This window comes from Hyla sarda, chromosome 6, assembly GCF_029499605.1.
Source record: "Hyla sarda isolate aHylSar1 chromosome 6, aHylSar1.hap1, whole genome shotgun sequence".
Classification (NCBI taxonomy): Eukaryota; Metazoa; Chordata; class Amphibia; order Anura; family Hylidae; genus Hyla; species Hyla sarda.
The window spans coordinates 151,250,110-151,268,108 of record NC_079194.1 but is presented as its reverse complement, the minus strand read 5'-3'; the positions used below and the strand labels follow the sequence as shown (position 1 = coordinate 151,268,108).

General features: G+C 42.3%; 1 protein-coding gene across 6 annotated transcripts in view; it reads right to left on the bottom strand.

The window, feature by feature from the left end:
* The window catches only part of BANP (BTG3 associated nuclear protein), a 710,387-nt gene that overhangs the window by 295,935 nt on the left and 396,453 nt on the right, over nucleotides 1-17,999 (bottom strand). For all 6 annotated transcript variants that reach the window (XR_008845087.1, XM_056525545.1, XM_056525548.1 and 3 more), the window contains one exon: nucleotides 11,720-11,887. Coding sequence is in view for 5 of the 6 variants with exons in the window: in XM_056525545.1 (XP_056381520.1) it covers nucleotides 11,720-11,887 (168 nt within the window). In the remaining variant the exon portion in view is untranslated. The remainder of the gene's footprint in view (nucleotides 1-11,719; nucleotides 11,888-17,999) is intronic.

Below are 17,999 nucleotides of genomic sequence, written 5' to 3'. Positions count from 1 at the left end.
AGATGAAAATTACTGGTAAGATTTGAATTCAAAGTGAGAAAAACTAAAAAGTCTTTGAGCTCTGATGTCAGTTCAATTATATTTTGGGGAACTGCATAAACAGCAATTCCCACTAAAATTATTCACATTACAGTTAGATGCCTTCAGATAACACAGGTAAATAGATGTGTACAATTCCTCTCTATTGACCTTAAAAAGCGAACAACTTGTATTTTGCATGTATTTGTGATGACTACATTAGGGAGTTGCTGTTTGAGTAATTTGGTACTCAGTTTGAATGATCACCAGGTAAATCAGTCTGACTAGGCCCATTCACGTCTTAAAGCGTTACCGTCATGATATTCTGGTGGCAGGATATGTTTAACTCCTTAACCCCTTAAGGACTCAGGGTTTTTCCGTTTTTGCACTTTCGTTTTTTCCTCCTTACCTTTTAAAAATCATAACCCTTTCAATTTTCCACCTAAAAATCCATATTATGGCTTATTTTTTGCGTCGCCAATTCTACTTTGCAGTGACATTAGCCATTTTACCCAAAAATGCACGGCGAAACGGAAAAAAAAATCATTGTGCGACAAAATCGAAAAAAAAAAAACGCCATTTTGTAACTTTTGGGGGCTTTCGTTTCTACGCAGTGCATATTTCGGTAAAAATTACACCTTATCATTATTCTGTAGGTCCATACGGTTAAAATGATACCCTACTTATATAGGTTTGATTTTGTCGCACTTCTGGAAAAAATCATAACTACATGCAGGAAACTTTATACGTTTAAAAATGTCATCTTCTGACCCCTATAACTTTTTTATTTTTCCATGTATGGGGTGGTATGAGGACTCATATTTTGCGCCGTGATCTGAAGTTTTTATCGGTATGATTTTTGTTTTGATCGGACTTTTTGATCACTTTTTATTCATTTTTTAATGATATAAAAAGTGACCAAAATACGCTTTTTTGGACTTTGGAATTTTTTTGCACGTACGCCATTGACCGTACGGCTTAATTAATGATATATTTTTATAGTTCGGACATTTAAGCACGCGGCGATACCACATATGTTTATTTTTTATTTTTTTTACACTGTTTTATTTTTTTTATGGGAAAAGGGGGGTGGATTCAAACTTTTATTAGGGAAGGGGTTAAATGACCTTTATTAACACTTTTTTTTTACATTTTTTTTGCAGTGTTATAAGTCCCATAGGGACCTATAACACTGCACACACTGATCTCTAATGCTGATCACTGGCGTGCATTAACACGCCTGTGATCAGCATTATCGGCGCTTGACTGCTCCTGCCTGGATCTCAGGCACGGAGCAGTCATTCGTCGATCGGACACCGGGGAGGCAGGTAAGAGCCCTCCCGGTGTCCGATCAGCTGTTCGGGACGCCGCGATTTCACCGCGGCGGTCCCGAACAGCCCGACTGAGCAGCCGGGTCACTTTCACTTTAGAAGCGGCGGTCAGCTTTGACCGCCGCTTCTAAAGGGTTAATACCGCACATCGCCGCGATCGGCGATGTGTGGTATTAGCCACGGGTCCCGGCAGTTGATTAGCGCCGGGACCGACGCGATATGATGCGGGATCGCGGCGCGATCCCGCTTCATATCGCGGGAGCCGGCGCAGGACGTAAATATACGTCCTGCGTCGTTAAGGGGTTAAGGACCGGGCCATTTTTCATTTTTGCACTTTCGTTATTTCCTCCTCACCTTCTAAAAATCATAACACTTTTATTTATTTATTTGAACAACCAATAAAAATGACACCTTATCTTTATTCTATAGGTCCATATGGTTACAAAGATACCGAATTTATGAAGCTTTTATTTTAATACCTAAAAAAATTATAACTACATCCATCAAATTTGTATGTTGAAAATTGTCATTTTCTAAACCCCTATAACTTTTTTATTTTTCCATACACAGGGATCTGTGAGGGCTCATTTTTTTGGGCTGTCATCTGAAGTTTTTTTCGATAACATTTTTGTTTTGATGGGACTTTTTGATCGCTTTTTATAAATTTTTCTAGGGTATACAAAGTGACCAAAAATATTCAATTTTTTACTTTGGTATTTTTTTACGTAAACGCCATTGACCGTGTGGTTTAATTAACGTGATATTTTTATAGTTTGGACATTCGCACAAGCGGCAATACCAAATATATTTATTTTTATTATGTTAACATATTTTTATATGGAATTTGGGAAAAGGGGGGAGATTCAAACTTTTAATTTGGAGGGGGTTAATGAGAGTTTTATTTTTAAAGCTTTTTGTTCAACTTTTTTTTTTTTTTTACACTTTAGTATAATCACAATGTTTATTATAATCTACATAATCTATTATCATCTACATCAGTAGATTCCTCATACAGATCACTGTAGTTCCATAGAATGGTTCAGCCAGGCTCTATCAATCACAGAGCTGGGACCAGCACCTGAGGAGGGGTAAGCCCTCCGGCTAACTCCACAGTGGATCGCCCCTCGAAATCGTGCTGGATAAAGGTCCCTTTAAATGCCGCTGCCGAGGCAATCTAAAGGGTTAATAGCCGCAATCACCGCATGTAGGCTATTAACGGCAGTTCCCAGCTACAGGAATCAGGAGCCTGCGCCATACATCTCTTGCCATTGTAGGACGAGGCAACACGTCCTTAGATGGCAACCGGTTAAAGAGTACCTGTCGGGATCATGTTAAATTTTATAATCTTCGCAGTTCACTGCCCCCATCATGATAAAAAAAAAACTGCCTTTATTTTTATTATCTTTTAGTTTTCTACCTTGATATTGCTCTGCATTTTCTGCATTTACAGACTGTGAAAGGGCTTTCCCCAGCAGGCGTGACATCATCTGAAGCCATACAGGGGAGAACTTCCTCCCTCACTCTGCTACACACAGCCCAGAGCAGTTCAGTGTGTGAGATGAGCTCTGATTGGATAATGCTGCACACACACACCTTCAGCATTTCCTGCTTTTGGATTTCTGCCAGGCCAGGCTAGTGGCAGCTTTTTTTAAACACAAATAAAACGTAGAAAACTTATTTTTTTCCAACGAAGTACTTTATATATATATATATATATATATATATATATATATATATATATTTTTTTTTTTTACCATAAGGAGTGCAATAGCAAAAATTTGTTTTAATGACAGTGCCCATTTAAACTTCCCGGGCAATCTCGTAGCTATGAGATAGTCCAGGAAGTTTAAACATACCCTACCGCCAGAACATCATGAGAGTAATGCTTTAATGGGTCTTCTTAACCTGTTCAGGACACAGGGCGTATGCATAAGCCCTGCATCCCGAGTCCCTAAGGACTGAGGGCGTATGGATACGCTCGCGGGAATTCCGGTCCCCGCCGCTAGCCGGTTGGGGACCGGGTCGGGTTGCCTGCTGAAATCATACAGCAGGCATCCCGGAAAATCACCCCCCCCCCCCCGGCGTCGATCTGAGAAAATCGCATGTCAATTCAGACATGCGATTTTCTCCAATTCCGGGCTGATCGGGTCTCTGGTGACCCGATCACCCGGAAAATAGGGCTGATCGGAGTTGTCAGCGACAGCCCCGATCAGCCTAAGGGATAGAAGTGAAATCGCAAAGCTGCGATCTCCTCCTATCCCCTGCCATTGGCAGAACAGAGTTCTGACCAATGGCAGCGCAGGACAGGGGGTTGCCATGGAAACCCCCCGTTCTGCCCGCCCCAGGATGTCGAGGGGATCGTGGGAAGAAGATGGAGGCCGTACCTGCAGGAAAAGATGCCTGGGGACCCGGGATCTTCGCTGGAGACTGTTGGATCCTGGCTTAGGTATGGAATCGTCGGTGTGGGGGGGAATTGAAAGTGAAAGTAAAACAATCTTTACTGTGGCAACCACTAGGAAGGCCAAACTACAACTCCCAGCATGCCCAGACAGCCAAAGGCTGTCTGGGCATGCTGGGAGTAGTAGTTTTGCAACATCTGGAGGGTCACAGTTTGGAGACCACTGTTACAGTGGTGCCCAAACGGTAGCCCTCCAGATGTTGCCAAACTACAACTCTCAGCATGTCTGGACTGCCCAGGCATGCTGGGAGTTGTAGTTCTGTAACATCTGTCCCTTCAGATTTAGCAATTTTCATGAATTTTTTGAAAATTGCTGCTCTACTTAGAAGCCCTCTAATTTTTTCAAAAAGCAAAAATATGTCCATTTTATGATGTCAACATAAAGTGGACATATTGTATTTGTGAAGAAAAATAAAATTTATTGTGAATATCCATTTTCTTTACAAGTAGAGAGCTTCAAAGTTAGAAAAATGCAAAATTTTCATGAAATTTGGGGATTTTTCACCAAAAAAGGATGCAAGTAGCGCCAAAAATTTACCACAAAAATAAAGTAGAATATGTCATGAAAAAACAATCTCAGAATCAGAATATTTGGTAAAAGCATTTTCACGTTATTAATTCATAAAGCAACGGTGGTCAGAATTGCGAAAAAGGGCTCAGTCCTTAAAGTGAAAAAGGGCTGCGTCCTTAAGGGGTTAAATCACTGTTCATGGAATGTAAGTAATAAGAGTTCAAATGCCAACAGCAAATCTAGGATAACTATTTTATATTAAGCTAAATTTATATTTTGTTTGCAGATGTGATATCCACAAAAGATGTTTGATCGCAGGGGGTCCCGCCGCTGGGGACCCCCGCAATCTAGCCGTCACGCCCCCTCCCATAGACTTGCATTGAGGAGGCGGGGCGTGACATCACACGGGGCAGAGTCGTGACATCACGATACTCCGTCCCTGTGGTCGGGAGGCAAAAGACTGAGAACCTCCAGCGCTTCCAGCAGTGCTTACAGGTGGGTACTGCATGCTAGATTGCGGGGGTTCCCAGCGGCGGGACCCCCGCGAACAGACATCTTATCCCCTATCCTTTGGATAGGGGATAAGATGTCTTGGGGCCGGAGTACCCCTTTAAAGGGGGCCTACACCAAGTTCCACTCTGCCTATGGAGAGTGTTCAGCTGGCACAGGGCTGCAGTGAGGAAAGGAAAAGAAGTGACTGCATGGTGATATTAAGCCCCAGTCAAATATATTACATTCCAGAAAATCTCCTGGAACAGACAACATATATCATGTAACAGTAATTAACCCCTGTGCCACTGTACTGGAGGAAGGTGTAATGCATCTTTACAACAGCAGGTGTGGCAGGGTGATTCAAACTTTTATTAGTGAGGGAGCTTATTCACATTTATTAATTTTTTTTTAAACTTTTTTTTACTCCAGGACTCTCCAGGTATGAAGCGTGCTCAGCTCCTGAGCATGTTTTATATAACAGAAGCAGGACTAGGGCATACAGGTACGCCCGACATCCTTAAAGGGGTATTCCATCCAAAGGATAGGGCATAAGATGTCTGATCGCAGGGGGTCTGGCCACTGGGACCCCCCAATCTCTGGGCCAGCACCCCGACTTTTTGAACATTTATGTTCAGAATGCCGGGTTCGGGCGGCCGTGGTCGTGATATCACGCCTCTCCCCCTCCATGCATGTCTATGGGAGGGGGCGTGGCGAGCTACCATAGCTGTCATGCCACCTCCCAAAGACATGAATATAGTGGGTGGGGCGTGATGTCACGACCACGGCCACCCGAAACCGGCATTCTGAACATAAATGTTCAAAAAGCCAGGGTGCTGGCCCAGAGATCGTGGGGGTCTGGCCACTGGGACCTTTGGATAGGGGATAAGATGTCTATGGGTGGAATTCCCCTTTAAGGTGTTAAGAGATATATGTTTTTATTACTTGTTTCCTGAATGCAAAATCAAGCAACTTTCTAAATATTCTTTATTAAATTTTTCCTATTATTTAGCTGCTGCCCAGAGATATGAAGAATCAGTCAAAAGGGTTTACTGCCATCTTAGTGTTATGGGAGAGAGATGTGCACAAAGCAGCTGCTTTCTCTATATACTTGTACATAGACCACATCTTTATCTGAATATTGCTATAGGTTTTCCTAGCCAACAGTACATTCTGGCATAAGAGAGAGATCCTGAAAACAACATGTCATAGTACTACCTAAGTGACAAGTTCCCTTTACAGCAATATACAGGACCTGTTATATGACACTAGTGCAGGCATAGGCAACCTTCAGCACTGCAGATGTTTTGGACTACATCTCCCATGATCCTCTTACAACCAAAATGCTGCCAAAGCATCATGGGAGATGTAGTGCAAAGCATCTGCAGTGCCGAAGGTTGCCTGTGCCTGCACTAGTGTAAGGTCATCTACCACTGGGAAGTGATTCTGTTGGGACAATTACAGTAGTGGATTTCACATTACATGAAAAGGGGAAGGTCTTATTCCTGTTCATTTGCCATTGCAGAATGTGTGAATACAGCAGCTAAACCCCAACTGCACTCATTTTACTGCAATGGGTGTGCAACACTTCCAATGTACCTCTGGGCTCATGTGTCACTATCAGACTTAAAATGTTGCACACAAAAAACACAGGATAACATTGTGCCCATTTTCTTTGCTGTTGTCCTAACTCGTACAACTACAGCACCTTTGCAGACTCCCTGATACAGTGATGCTACTAGTATAGAAAAAAATCTTTGTAATAATAACATTTAACATCATTTCAGTCTCTTGGAATTAAGTAATATTTAGAGAGTTGAATTTTTCCATTAAAATCAAGTTTTGGCTTCTAATGCTAAAGATACAGTGGTTATTCTTTGCAGCCAAAAGACCGGTACAGTGAATACATTTTGCTCCCCTTGTATCTGGGAAACACTCCAAAATGCTGCTTTTAATATAAGACATACAGCTCTTCCACAACTTTGCTATTGAAAGACAGGCAGAGACTAGTGATGAAGAAAGTACACACAGGAAACATGCAAGGAAAATCGAATGTCTTATTAACAGAGGATAGAGAATACTGGGGTCAACTGATGATGGGGTAAAAAGGATGCTGTGCCGTTATCTCACAGCTACACCCACCATTACCATAAAATATAATAACTGAAGATATACTCAGATCCTGTCAACAGACTACTACAATCTGGTGATTATATTATACAATAAGGTTACAAAAGCATATTTTAAACTCATGACTCCAAGGATAGCATTTTTTAGGATCACATCTTGAGTTTGTAAAATATTTTTTTTTCACAAAGCAATTCTGAAATTAAAGGGGCTATCCAGGAATATAAATAACAGCACCACATTTGTCCTCAGGTTGGATGTGGTATTGCAGCTCAGTTCCACTGAAGTGAATGGAGCCAAGTTGTAATACCCCACACAACCTAAGAACAGGCGTGGTGAGGTTATTTGGAAGAAATATGCTCTGCTTTTTTATTTATGGATAACCACTTTAAAGGGGGACTCCACCTCTATACGTCTTATTCCCTATGCAAACAATAGGAGATAAGATGTTTTATTGCAGGGTGCCCTCCATTCATGTTGATGGGAGGGGGCGTGACAGCTGAGTCCCGGAGTTTGGAACCACTGCGATCAGACATCTTATCCCCTATCCTTTAAATGGGGGATAAGATGTCTAGGGCAGAGTACCCCTTTAAGCTAAAAACAGAGTGTCTCACTACAAGGAAACTATGGGATCAGCAACAGTCTTCAGAGGAACTAAGAAGCAAGAATTTATTTAAATTCCCAGCAATATTGCATAGGAAAAGTATTACATTGGGCACATTTAACCCATTAAGGACATAGCCCATTTTGGCCTTAAGAACATCACACATTTTTGAAAATCTGACCTGTATGCAGTCTGATTCTGAGATAGTTTTTTCGTGACATATTCTACTTTAAGATAGTGGTACATTTTCATCGATACTTGCATCATTGAATGCTCTGCTTGTAAGGAAAATAGACATTCCAAATAAATTTTATAATGATTCACATATACAATATAAAGAACAAAGGAGAATGGATCCGGCTCAATAAAAGGTAAAATCAACTTTAATCCATAGGACAAGGAGGATACAAGTAACGCGTTTCAAGCTCTGTACGCGCTCTTAGTCATACAATTCTTGCATGGTACATGTGGGTTTATATAGAGTTGGAGCAATTCCGGTCGATCACGGGTCATGTGACCGGCAGGGATTAACTCCTCACAGGAAGAAACAATATGGTTGAAGCAGGTAATCACATAACAGAAAAAGATGGATACATAAATAGCTGTAACAAAATGTACTTATAACATATGATCCAAATAGGGGGAGATAAAAAGGAAAAATGTTGTTATGAGGTATATGTAACAATAGATAGATGAACAATGTTGCTATCATATTACTGAGCCACTGTTCTGAAACCCCCGTGGTGCCAGAACAATGGACCCCCCCCCCCCCCTACATGTGACTCCATTTTGGAAACTACACCCCTCACAGAATTTAATAAAGGGAGCGGTGAGCATTTACACCCCACTGGCATTTGACAGATCTTTGGAACAGTGGGCTGTGCAAATGAAAAATTACATTTTTTCATTTTCACTGACCACTGTTCCAAAAATCTGCCAGACACCTGGGGGGCATAAACGCTCACTGAACCCCTTATTACATTACGCAGGGATGTGGAAATCCTATCATGTAGTTCCAGGCGCCGGGCAGGTGAATTTTTCATAGCTTATTAACCTTTTAGATCATGGCTGTCAAAGTTGACAGTAGTGTCTAAAGGGATCTTTTAACCATCCCTGGTGGTCAAGAGGGGTGGATCGCCTGTGGAGGTAGCCAGAGGGCTTACCTCTGCATCCGTGGCTGCCCCCATAGATCTGTATTTGACTGAGCCTGATGTATTGATTTATTGATTGATGTATGGGGAATCTAAATGATTCCTCCTAATAAAGTGTATTAGAGGTACGTTCACACGGGCGGATTTATTTGCAGGTTTTCCGCTGTGTTTTTGAAAGGGGGAGGTCTCTTCTCTGCTGTCCACAGCAGATTTTCCGCAGCGGAATTCGCCGCAGACCCTTCTGACTTGAATGGGGCTTGCAGAGGATTTTCCACACCATAAATTCTGCCTCGGAAAATCTGCTGCGGACAGCTGAGAAGAGTTTGCCCCCTTTCAAATACGCAGCGGGAAACCCGCAAATAAATCCGCCCGTGTGAATGTACCCTAAAAGTTCATATCCCCCCCCCCTTTTCCATATAAAAATATGTAAACATAATAAAAAAATAATAATAAAAATAAACATATTTGGTATTGGTGCGTGAATAATTGACTGAACTATTAAAAAAAAACATTTTATATCCCGTACGGTAAATGGTGTTAACGTTAAAAAATACCAAATCACAGAATAGCTTTTTTATGTTTATAACATCATATCCCAGAAAAAATGAAGTAAAAAAGTGTTCAAAAAGTCTGATCAATGCCAAAATGGTACCGATACAAACAGCGTATTACGGCCCAAAAAATAAGCCCTCATAAAGCCCAGTATACGAAAAAATAAAAATATTATAGGGGTCAGGGATTTTCTTTTTTAAATTAAAAAATAATTATTAAAACGTGACGGAAACTAACATTTGGTATTGGTGTAATCAGGCCGACGTTAAGTATCAAAATAATATGTAATTTTGACCACAAGATGAATTGCGAAAAAAAATACCCTCAAAATTTGCATTTTTTTTTTCAATTTCACCTCACAAATCTAATTTTTTCTTGTTTCAGAGCATAAATTATGGAAAAATGAAAGGTGTCATTGCAAAGTATACTTCCCAACAAAAAACAAGCCGCATATGGGTCTGTAGATGGAAAAATAAGTGTTATGGCTGTTATTGGGCGAGGAGGAAAAAACGAAAGTGCGGAAACTAATTAAGACCCTATTTTCGTATTATTTTGGTTGAAATTATTTCATCTATCAGGACAAGTGGATTTTCTTGAGGGACAAGAAGATTGTGTTCCGCTTTAATCCCTTGGACAAGTAGTTTTTTTTTTTAAATTTCCACACTCCTGGTTACGTGGGGGGTGTAGTTTCCGAAATAGGGTCCCGTGTGTGTGTGTGTATTTATACCCTTTATTTTGTGTTAGTGTAGTGAAGTGTTTTTAGGGTACATTCACACAGGCAGGGATTCACGGTTCTCGCTAGGAGTTTGCGCTGAGGCGGAAAATTTGCCACAGCTCTAACTTGAAGCAGGAAACTCACTGTAAACTTGCCCGTGTGTATGTACCCTGTACATTCGCATGGGGGGGGGGGGGGCAAACCTCCAGCTGTTTCAAAACTACAACTTCCAGCACTGACAGACCGTGCATGCTGGGAGTTGTACTTTGCAACAGCTGGAGGCACGATGGTTAAGTCAGTATTTTCCAACCAGTGTGCCTCCAGCTGTTGCAAAACTACAACTCCCAGCATGTACTGATTGCCAAACGGTATGCTGGGAGATGTAGTTATGTAACAGCTGGAGGTACGCAACTACAACAGCCGTTTGCTGTTCGTGCATGCTGGGAGTTGTAGTTTTGCAAGATTTGAAGGGCCACAGTTTAGAGACCAATGCACAGTGATCTCCAAACTGTAGCCCTCCAGATGTTGCTAGGCAACTCACCGGCTTCCATAGTCTGCACCAGGGAGCAAGCCGCACGTCATCACGGCCCGCTGCCGCTGGTAAGTGACCCTCCGGCACCGGTAACATGACAGTTCCCCCATTCTGCCCGGACTACTGTGGGTGGGCAGAACGGAGGAACCGAACTTTAACCCCCCCACCACTGATATGCTATTGGTTGGTCACTTCTGACTGACCAATAGAAGGGATAGGAGGGGTGGTACCCCTGTCACCTCACTCCTAACCCTTCAGGGGGATCGAGGTGCCTTGGACACCCCCAATCCCTCTTATTTTCCGGGTCACCAGAGACCCATATGACCCGGAATCGCAGCAGATCGACGGTCTGAATTGACCGGCGATTTGCGGCAATCGCCGACATGGGGTCTCAGGACCCCCCCAGGGGTTTGCACAGGGTGCCTGCTGAATGATTTCAGCAGGCATCTCGGTCTGGTCCCTGCCCCGTGAGCGGCGGGGACCGGAATTCCCACGGGGTACAGGTACGCCCGTGGTCCATAAGTACCAGGGAGCCACAGGGCTTCAGAGTTAGAAAAGTCCATGCGCATTTAAGGCCAAAATTATGGATTTGCACAGGGGTGGTCTGACCGACCAATAGCAGCAATCGGAAGGTGGCACGACTGCTGCTGCTAAAGCACCAATCACCCTCATCTCCTGTACCGCGTCACCAGAGAGCCAACAGGCAAGGAAGTGCTGTGATTCACTGTTCAGAATTGACCAGCCATTCACCGCGATCCCCGATTTGGACGATGTGTGATTACAGCAGTCATCTCATTCTAATCACGTTCAACCTGCGGTGGTGATGGGAAAACCGCAGGGCGTACAGGTATGCTCTTAGTCCTTAAGTACCAGGCACCAAGGGCGTACCTGTAGGCCCTTTGTCCTTTGTCCTGAATGACAAACCCTCCATCAATAAATTAAAAATTTCATAACAAGAATTTGAGATTAGGTTTTGCAAACCCAACAAGTCCCTCAGAGGCCAAATGCTATATTAAAAATTAAAGGAGAAGTCCCATACCGAAAAATGTATATGAACATGCATATGTTTTAGATCACAGGGGGATCTTGATTCGAATTCTCATCAGCGGTCGAAACCCCCCGCGATCTAAAACTCATCCCCTAGGGGATACGTTTTTCAACAGGGGACTTCTCATTTAAGAAATGATAACTGTAGAAAACAATAATGGTACTGTGTATGGTGGCCACTCACCTGTCGTGCTGTATGAAGAATTGGATGGAGTTCGTCTGGAGAAGCTCTTAACAGCCAGGCTTTGTCCTCTTTGTTTCCTGCGCCAGGCTGTGCGGCACTTCGAATCAATGCTCTGTTTGATCCTATACCAATCTGATTCTGTGATTCTGAATTTGTGGAAAAGGTGACCTGAGTGAAGAAAGAAAAGCTCTATAATGCACTGCTGTCCTCACTACCAATAAATGTTTTAACATTTAACACAAAGATAGAACATTGCCACATACAATTCATAATAGAACAGGTAAAGTTCAACTAGACAGCTGTCCCAGTAGCAATACATAAGAAACAAAGGAAAGCTATAAGTGGAACAGAATAGTTTTTCTTAAAATATAGTGCATATTATTAGCGTCGCATATTTAGATATTTTTTAACCACTTAAGGACCCTGGGCGTACAGGTACTCCCTGGTACTTAAGGACCCAGGGGGTACCTGTACGCCCGTGGGAATTCCGGTCCCTGTCACTCGCCGGGCGGGGACTGGATTGGGATGCCTCATGAAATAGTTTAGCAGGCCCCCCATGCAAACCCATGGGAGGTCCTGAGACCCCTCCATGTCGGTGATCACCGCAAATCGCCAATTCAGACCAGCGATTAGCGGCGTTTCCGGGTCAATCGGGTCTCTGAGGGCCCAGTAAAAAAAGGGTGATAGATAGCATCCGAGATGCCACTTATCACCCTTTTCCAGCAGGGTGAGGTGGCACGGGTGTCACTGAGCCTGCTGGGAGGTGATCGGGCGGCGATCAGGCAAGTCGGGGGTCCATTACCTGTCCATCGGGGATGGTGGGGGTCCCTGGTATCGACTTGGAGGGCCCCTGGAGTTGGCAGAGGTTGCGGGCAGCGGCGACAGCAGCATCCTCAGTGGCGGTGGCAGGATACAGCAGGAGGTGAGTTGTTCGTCTCCTGCTGTTGCTAAGAGAAAACTCAAAGCATGCACAGCCAAAGGGCATGCTGGGAGTTGTAGTTTTGAAACAGCTAGTTGCAAAACTACAACTCCCAGCATGCCATTTGGCTGTTTGTGCATGCTGGGGCTTGTAGTTATGCAACAGCTGGAGGCACTTTTTTTCTATGAAGCATAACTGCAACAACCAGCAGTTCTGACGTAAACGCAAAACAATAAATACCCTCATGTGACCCCATTTTGGAAACTACACCTCTCACGGAACGTAACAAGTGGTATTATGAGCCTTAACACCCCACAGGTGAGTGACGAATTTTTGTTAAAGTTGGATGCGAAAATTTAAAAAAAAAATTCACTAAAATGCTGGTGTTACCCTACATTTTTCCTTTTCATAAGGGAAAATAGGAAAAAAACAAATCCTCCCAAAAACCATTTTAGCTAAATTTGCTTTTCCAAAATCCAAATGTGACTGCTCCTCTTCTCAGCATTGTAGTGCACCCGTAGTGATGGGGTTACACATTTTGGGGGACATTTTCTCCTATAACCCCTTGTAAAAATGTAAAATTTGGGGAAAAAACTGCATTTTAGTGAAAAAATTATCATTTACACATCCAACTTTAACCAAAAGTCGTCAAACACCTGTGGGGTATAAAGGCTCACTGTACCCCTTGTTATGTTCCTTGAGGGGTGTAGTTTCCAAAATAGTATGCCATGTGTTCTTTTTTTAGTTTTTTGCTGTTCTGGCACCATAGGGGCTTCCAAAATATGACATGCCCCCCAGAAACCATTTCACTTTCCAAAATCATAATTTCCCTCCTTCCTTCTCTGAGCCCTCTAGTGCACCCACAGAGCACTTAACATCCACATATTAGGTATTTCCTTACTTGAGAGAAATTGGGTTACAAATTTTAGGGTGATTTTTCTTTCTCCTTTTACTACTTGAAAAAAATTCTAAAATATGTGTAAAAAATGAAGATTTTGAATTTTCTCCTTCACTTTGCTGCTATACCTGTAAAACACCTAAAGGGTGTAATTTTGTATACTTTGAGGGGTGTATTTTTTTATAATGGGGCAATTTAGGGAGTATTTCCAATATGAAGGCCCTTCAAATCCACTTCCAAACTGAACTGGTCCCTTAAAAATTCAGAATTTGAACATTTTGTGAAAATTTTTAAAATTGGTGCTATACTTTGAAGTCCTCTGATGTTTTCCAAAAGTAAGAACATGTCAACTTTATGATGCAGACATAAAGTAGACATATTGTATATGTGAATCAATATATAATTTATTTGGGATGTCCATTTTCCTTATAAGCAGAGAGTTTCAAAGTAAAAAAAAATGCAACATTTTTAAATATTTCATAAAATTTTGGAATTTTTCACCAAGAAATTATGCAAGTATCGACAAAAATTTACCATTAACATAAAGTATAGGGTGGGCCATTTATCTGGATGCACCTTAATAAAATGGGAATGGTTTGTGATATTAACTTCCTGTTTGTGGCACATTAGTATATGTGAGGAGGGAAACTTTTCAAGATGGGTGGTGACCATGGCGGCCATTTTGAAGTCAGCCATTTTGAATCCAAATTTTGTTTTTTCAATAGGAAGAGGGACATATGACACATCAAACTTATTGGGAATTTCACAAGAAAAACAAGGATGCACTTGGTTTTAACGTAACTTTATACTTTCATGAGTTATTTACAAGTTTCTCTTTGTTTACAGCCATTGACATGTCGTCGAGGTTAACACGTGAGGAGCGGATAGAAATTGTGTTGATGTCTGGTGAACACAGTAACCGGGTCATTGCAGCAGATTTCAATGCAAGACACCCTACGAGACCACCCATCTCCCATGCTTCAGTTAGCAAACTGCTTGCTAAGTTTAGTGAAACTGGTTCAGTGTTGGATTTGCCAAAATGTAGACGCATGAAATCTGTCACTAATGAAGAAACATCAGTGGCTGTCCTAGCTTCATTCAGCAAGAGCCGTCAGAGTAGCACTCGCCACATGTCACTGGAGAGTGGCATTAGTCAAACATCCAGTTGGCTGATATTAGCTAATCACAAATGACACCCTTACAAACTCCAGCTACTGCAGCATCTCAACGAGGATGACCCAGATCGGCACACTGCATTTGCAGAATGGGCAAAACAAAAATTGGACAGGACCCTCAGTTTACGCTAAAGATTTTGTTCAGTGATGAGGCAAACTTTTATGTGAATGGTGAAGTTACCAAACAAAACCACCGCTATTGGTCTGACACTAACCCACATTGGATAGATCCCTCCAAGACTGTTGGAACACAAAAATTGATGGTATGGTGTGGTATATGGGGTACAAAGATAGTGGGGCCATTCTTCATCAATGGAAACCTCAAGGCCACTGGATATGCAAAATTGCTACATGATGATGTGTTTCCCTCTTTATGCACTGAAGCTGGCACGTTCTCTGAGTTTTTCCAGCAAGATGGTGCACCACCACATTATGGGTGTCAGGTCCGAGCATTCCTGGATGAACAGTTTCCTGGAAAGTGGATTGGTCATCGTGGGACAGTTGAATGGCCCCCAAGGTCTACCGATCTGACCCCCTTAGACTTTTATCTTTGGGGTCATCTGAAGGCAATCTGTGAAGATACAAGATGTGCAGCACCTGAAACTACGGATACTGGAAGTCTGTGCTAGCATTTCTCCTGCGGTGTTGCTATCAGTGTGTGAAGAGTGGGAGAAGAGGGTTGCATTGACAATCCAACACAATGGGCAGCACATTGAACACATTTTATAAGTGGTCAGAAACTTGTAAATAACTCATGAAAGAATAACGTTACGTTAAAACCAAGCACATCATTGTTTTTCCTGTGAAATTCCCAATAAGTATGATGTGTCACATGACCCTCTTCCTTTTGAAAAAACTAAAGTTGGATTCAAAATGGCTGACTTCAAAATGGCCTCCATGGTCACCACCCATCTTGAAAAGTTTCCCCCCTCACATATACTAATGTGCCACAAACAGGAAGTTAATATCACCAACCATTCCCATTTTATTAAGGTGTATCCATATAAATGGCCCACCCTGTAGAATGTCACAAAAAACCTATCTCTGAATCGGAAAAGTAAAAGCATCCCAGATATATTAATAATTAAAGTGATAGTGGTCAGATGTGCAAAAAATGCTTGTGTCCTTAAGCTGAAAAGGGGATGGGTCCTTAACCCCTTAAGGACTGAGCCCTTTTTCACAAAATTTTGAAACTCGCTTTTTTTCAGGGACCAGTTCAGGTTTGAAGTGGATTTGAAGGGTCTTCATATTAGAAATACCCCATAAATGACCCTATTATAAAAAAAAAACTGCACCCCCCCAAAGTATTCAAAATGACATTCAGTAAGCGTTTTAACCCTTTAGGGGTTTCACAGGAATAGCAGCAAAGTGAAGGAGAAAATTCACAATCTTCATTTTTTACACTCGCATGTTCTTGTAGACCCAATTTTTGAATTTCTGCAAGGGGTAAAAAGGAGAAAATTTTTACTTGTATTTGAAACCCAATTTCTCTCGAGTAAGCACATACCTCATATGTCTATGTTAATTGTTCGGCGGGCGCAGTAGAGGGCTCAGAAGGGAAGGAGCGTCAAATGGTTTTTAGGGGGCATGTCACCTTTAGGAAGCCCCTATGGTGCCAGGACAGCAAAAAAAAAAACACATGGCATACCATTTTGGAAACTAGACCCCTCGGGGAACGTAACAAGGGGTAAAGTGAACCTTAATACCCTACAGGTGTTTCACGACTTTTGCATATGTAAAAAATAAATAAAAAATTTACCTAAAATGCTTGGTTTCCCCAAAAATTTACATTTATACAAAAGGTTAAAGCAGAAAATACCCCCCAAAATTTGAAGCCCAATTTCTCCCGATTCATAAAACACCCCATATGGGGGCGAAAAGTGCTCTGTTGGTGCACTACAGGTCTCAGAAGAGAAGGAGTCACATTTGGCTTTTTGAAAGCAAATTTTGCTCTGGGGGCATGCCGCATTTAGGAAGCCCCTATGGTGCCAGGACAGCAAAAAAAAAAACCCACATGCCATATCATTTTGGAAACTAGAGCCCTCGGGGAATGTAACAAGGGGTTAAGTGAACCTTAATACCCCACAGGCGTTTCACGACTATTGCATATGTAAAAAAATAAAAATAATTTTTTACCTAAAATGCTTCTTTTCCCAAAAAGTTTACATTTTTAAAAAGGGTAAAAGCAGAAAATACCCCCCAAAATTTGTAACACAATTTCTCCCGAGTACGGCGATACCCCATATGTGACCCTTAACTGTTGCCTTGAAATACGACAGGGCTCCAAAGTGAGAGTGCCATGCGCATTTGAGGCCTAAATTAGGGATTGCATAGGGGTGGACATAGGGGAATTCTACGCCAGTGATTCCCAAACAGGGTGCCTCCAGCTGTTTTAAAACTCCCAGCATGCCTGGACAGTCAACGGCTGTCCGACGATACTGGGAGTTGTTGTTTTGCAACAGCTGGGGGCTCCGTTTTGGAAACCGTGGCGTACCAGACGTTTTTCATTTTTATTGGGGAGGGGGGCTGTGTAGGGGTATGTGTATATGTAGTGTTTTTTACTTTTATTTTATTTTTTGTGGTAGTGTAGTGTTTTTAGGGTACAGTCGCACGGGCGGGGGTTCACAGTAGTTTCTGGCAGTTTGAGCTGTTGCAGAAAATTTGCTGCAGCTCAAACTTGCAGCCAGATACTTACTGTAAGCCTCCGCCCATGTGAGTGTACCCTGTACATTCACATTGGGGGGGACATCCAGCTGTTGCATAACTACAACACCCAGCATGCCCGTTGGCTGTCGGTGACTGCTGAGAGTTTTAGTTTTGCAACAGCTGTAGGCACACTGGTTATGTATCACTGAGTTTTTGACCTTACTCAGTGTTTCAAAACCAGTGTGCCTCCAGCTGTTGCAAAACTACAACTCCCAGCATGTACGGTGCATGGTGTAAGGTGACTGCTGGGAGTTGTAGTTTGCAACAGCTGGAGGCACACTGGTCGTGAAACACTGAGTTGGGTGGAAAAAAAAATGGGTTTCACAACCAGCTGTTGCAAAACTACAACTTTTATCAATGATATAGAGGATGGTATTAACAGCTCTGTTTCTATCTTTGCAGATGACACCAAGCTTTGTAGCACGGTACAGTCTATAGAGGATGTGCATAAGTTACAAGATGACTTGGATAGACTAAGTGTCTGGGCATCCACTTGGCAAATGAGGTTCAATGTGGATAAATGTAAAGTTATGCATCTGGGTACTAATAACCTGCATGCATCGTATGTCTTAGGGGGGATTA